This window comes from Glossina fuscipes, unplaced genomic scaffold (genome assembly GCF_014805625.2).
Source record: "Glossina fuscipes isolate IAEA_lab_2018 unplaced genomic scaffold, Yale_Gfus_2 110, whole genome shotgun sequence".
Lineage (NCBI taxonomy): Eukaryota > Metazoa > Arthropoda > Insecta > Diptera > Glossinidae > Glossina > Glossina fuscipes.
The window spans coordinates 552,745-555,013 of record NW_023998453.1 but is presented as its reverse complement, the minus strand read 5'-3'; the positions used below and the strand labels follow the sequence as shown (position 1 = coordinate 555,013).

Genomic DNA, 2,269 nt, shown 5'->3' with positions numbered 1-2,269 from the left:
TTTTTCCGGCGGATTTACAAAATTCTTTTCCAATTTATCTAAAAATTTATTTCGTAAAGACAATTAAAAAGGCCCACCATGAAAACAGTTAAATAAAATTAGGGCTGAATAAAATATCTAAAATCATTTAATATTTTTTGAATAATGTACTTCGCCACTGACTTCTTTAAGTCGTTTAGCTGCTTGTTCGGCAGTTAGATCCCGTTGTATTTCGCCGAATAATTCAAAGCCCACCATAAATTTACGCACGGTTGCTGATCTGAGTAAAGGAGGATAGTAAATGGCATGCAAAGTCCAATGCCTGTTATCAAGTTTGTCCATTTCACCGGTGGGGGCGCCGTGGAAACCCATAGAGTATGGAAAACTGCATTCAAATAAATTGTCATACTTAGTGGTCAGTTGTTTAATTGTATGAGCTAAACTCTTTTTTTGTCTCTCAGTTAGATCATTTAATCGTTTATTGTTATTGCGCGATAAGAGCATCGTTTCAAATGGCCAAGCAGCCCAATAGGGGACAACTACTAACCAATCTGCATTTTCTATAACAATTCGCTCTTTTCTCTCCAGTTCCTTATTTATGTAGTCGTTTAATAGAGGTCTTTGATATTTTTCAAAGTATTTCTTAAGGAATGCATCTTTAATAAAAGGTTCTGTTGGCAAAAACGAACATGCCCAAATCTGGCAATGAGGGTGAGAATTCGAACAACCCATGGCTGATCCTTTATTTTCAAATATCTGTACCCAAGAATATTTACGACTTAAATCATTAAATTGATTTATCCATTCGTCTACTATCAACTCGATTTCTTCTATGGATATCAGGGGCAATGTTAAATTTGATTTGCCATGAAAGCACATAACACGGCAAATGCCTGTGGCAGAAGAAGTCTGAAATAGGGGATCATCACTCGTGGGTGGTTCTGGAACGTTGTCTAAAAGAGCCGGAAAATCATTTGTAAACACAAAAGTATTTTTATAATCAGGATTTTTCTACAAATAAAACGGATAAATAATACGGAATTTAAAGTCTACTATCAAGAGCTTACAGCACCATTCGGTCTAATAACTCCTGGGCACAATGGATTATTAGCATCAAATTCAGGTATATTATCTAGAGATTGTGGCAACTCTTGTTGGCCCGACCAAGGCCTTAGCATGCGATGTGGGCTGACTAAAATCCATTTACCGTTCAAAGGATTTAATCTTCTGTGTTGATGTTCTAAAATTAAAAAGTTATTGGCCTTAAGCAAAGAAGCAAAAATATTAAACTGAGTTTTCTACCAGCTGGTATAAATTCCATTATCCCTCTATAAATTATTTGTACAGTTCGTTATCGTGAGGAATAATTGCAATTTTCATAATAATCTTCGATAACAGAGAGATTAACGCGCAAACTTATAAAAAAAGTTTATCAATACATCGAACACAAACTATTGTATCTCTTCGTTTTCCATAAGTAAGAATGAACCAGAACTACGTCGCACCCATATGCCATATCTTATTGTTAATAACTCTTCTATGCAACTACCCAATTTAATCGAAGCATTTTAGCTTGATTTGTTGACAGAATAATAGATAGAAAACAAAACAAGGAAATTTATGTACTTTGCGCATGTTGTTGTTGTTGAATTTTCTTACATGGTAAATGTGGCGACCCCTAAGACACCTCAGCCAGATAAATAACCAAAATAAACAAAAGCAAACACACTTGCCGTTAAATTTTAATTACTATTCCACGCGAACTATAGAGATAACCATATGCGCGTAGAGAAAGAAGTACAAAGAAACAAAAAAGAGAACGTCAAAAAGGGGAGTATTCGGAACATTGAGGCTGCCAGACAGATACGTAAGCATATAAAGAATAAAAATTAAAAAGCTATCATACAGAAAATCCTTAAAGAGTGGAAACACATAAAAGCTTTAGCGATTTAAGTTGAACACAATACAAGAAAATAGTAATGACACTAAGAATTTTTTTTCTAATTGTACATGTACTAATTGATTTCAATGCAACAACAACTTCAACGCTATAAAACTACCGTCGATTATAGACCTTGCATGGTCTATGATCCATGACTTTGCAGACGATCTTCCCACATGCTCGCTTTCAATTTTTTCTTCTACGTATGACGTGTGGACGTATGGCTAGACTATCGCGTGATCATGCACTGAATACTACTTTGAAACATACTCACTATTTTCGTATATTAATTGAAAGTATGAATAAGTTCTAAGCCATTTTGATACCAAATACTACGAAACTGTTTAG

At 34.7% G+C, this 2,269-nt stretch overlaps 1 protein-coding gene across 2 annotated transcripts; it reads right to left on the bottom strand.

The window, feature by feature from the left end:
* Positions 1–101: 101 nt before the first annotated feature.
* Positions 102–1,772, bottom strand: LOC119638848 (probable galactose-1-phosphate uridylyltransferase). Of its 2 annotated transcripts, XM_038035922.1 has the most exons (4): positions 1,639–1,772; positions 1,282–1,551; positions 1,047–1,219; positions 102–990 (listed from the first exon to the last, which is right to left on the bottom strand). In XM_038035922.1, exons 2-4 carry the CDS (start codon positions 1,298–1,300, stop codon positions 124–126), a joined length of 1,059 nt encoding a protein of 352 aa, XP_037891850.1. In that variant the 5' UTR covers positions 1,301–1,551; positions 1,639–1,772; the 3' UTR covers positions 102–123. The 2 variants fall into 2 exon arrangements, with proteins under 2 accessions (XP_037891850.1, XP_037891851.1); XM_038035923.1 differs by lacking the exon at positions 1,282–1,551 and having other exon boundaries at positions 1,052–1,219.
* Between the last annotated feature and the right edge of the window lie 497 nt (positions 1,773–2,269).

Coding starts and splice junctions, on each gene's coding strand:
- LOC119638848 (XM_038035922.1), bottom strand. Junction 991..1,046: donor TTATTAGACCGAATGGTGCT/GTAAGCTCTTGA, acceptor TTTTATTTGTAG/AAAAATCCTGATTATAAAAA.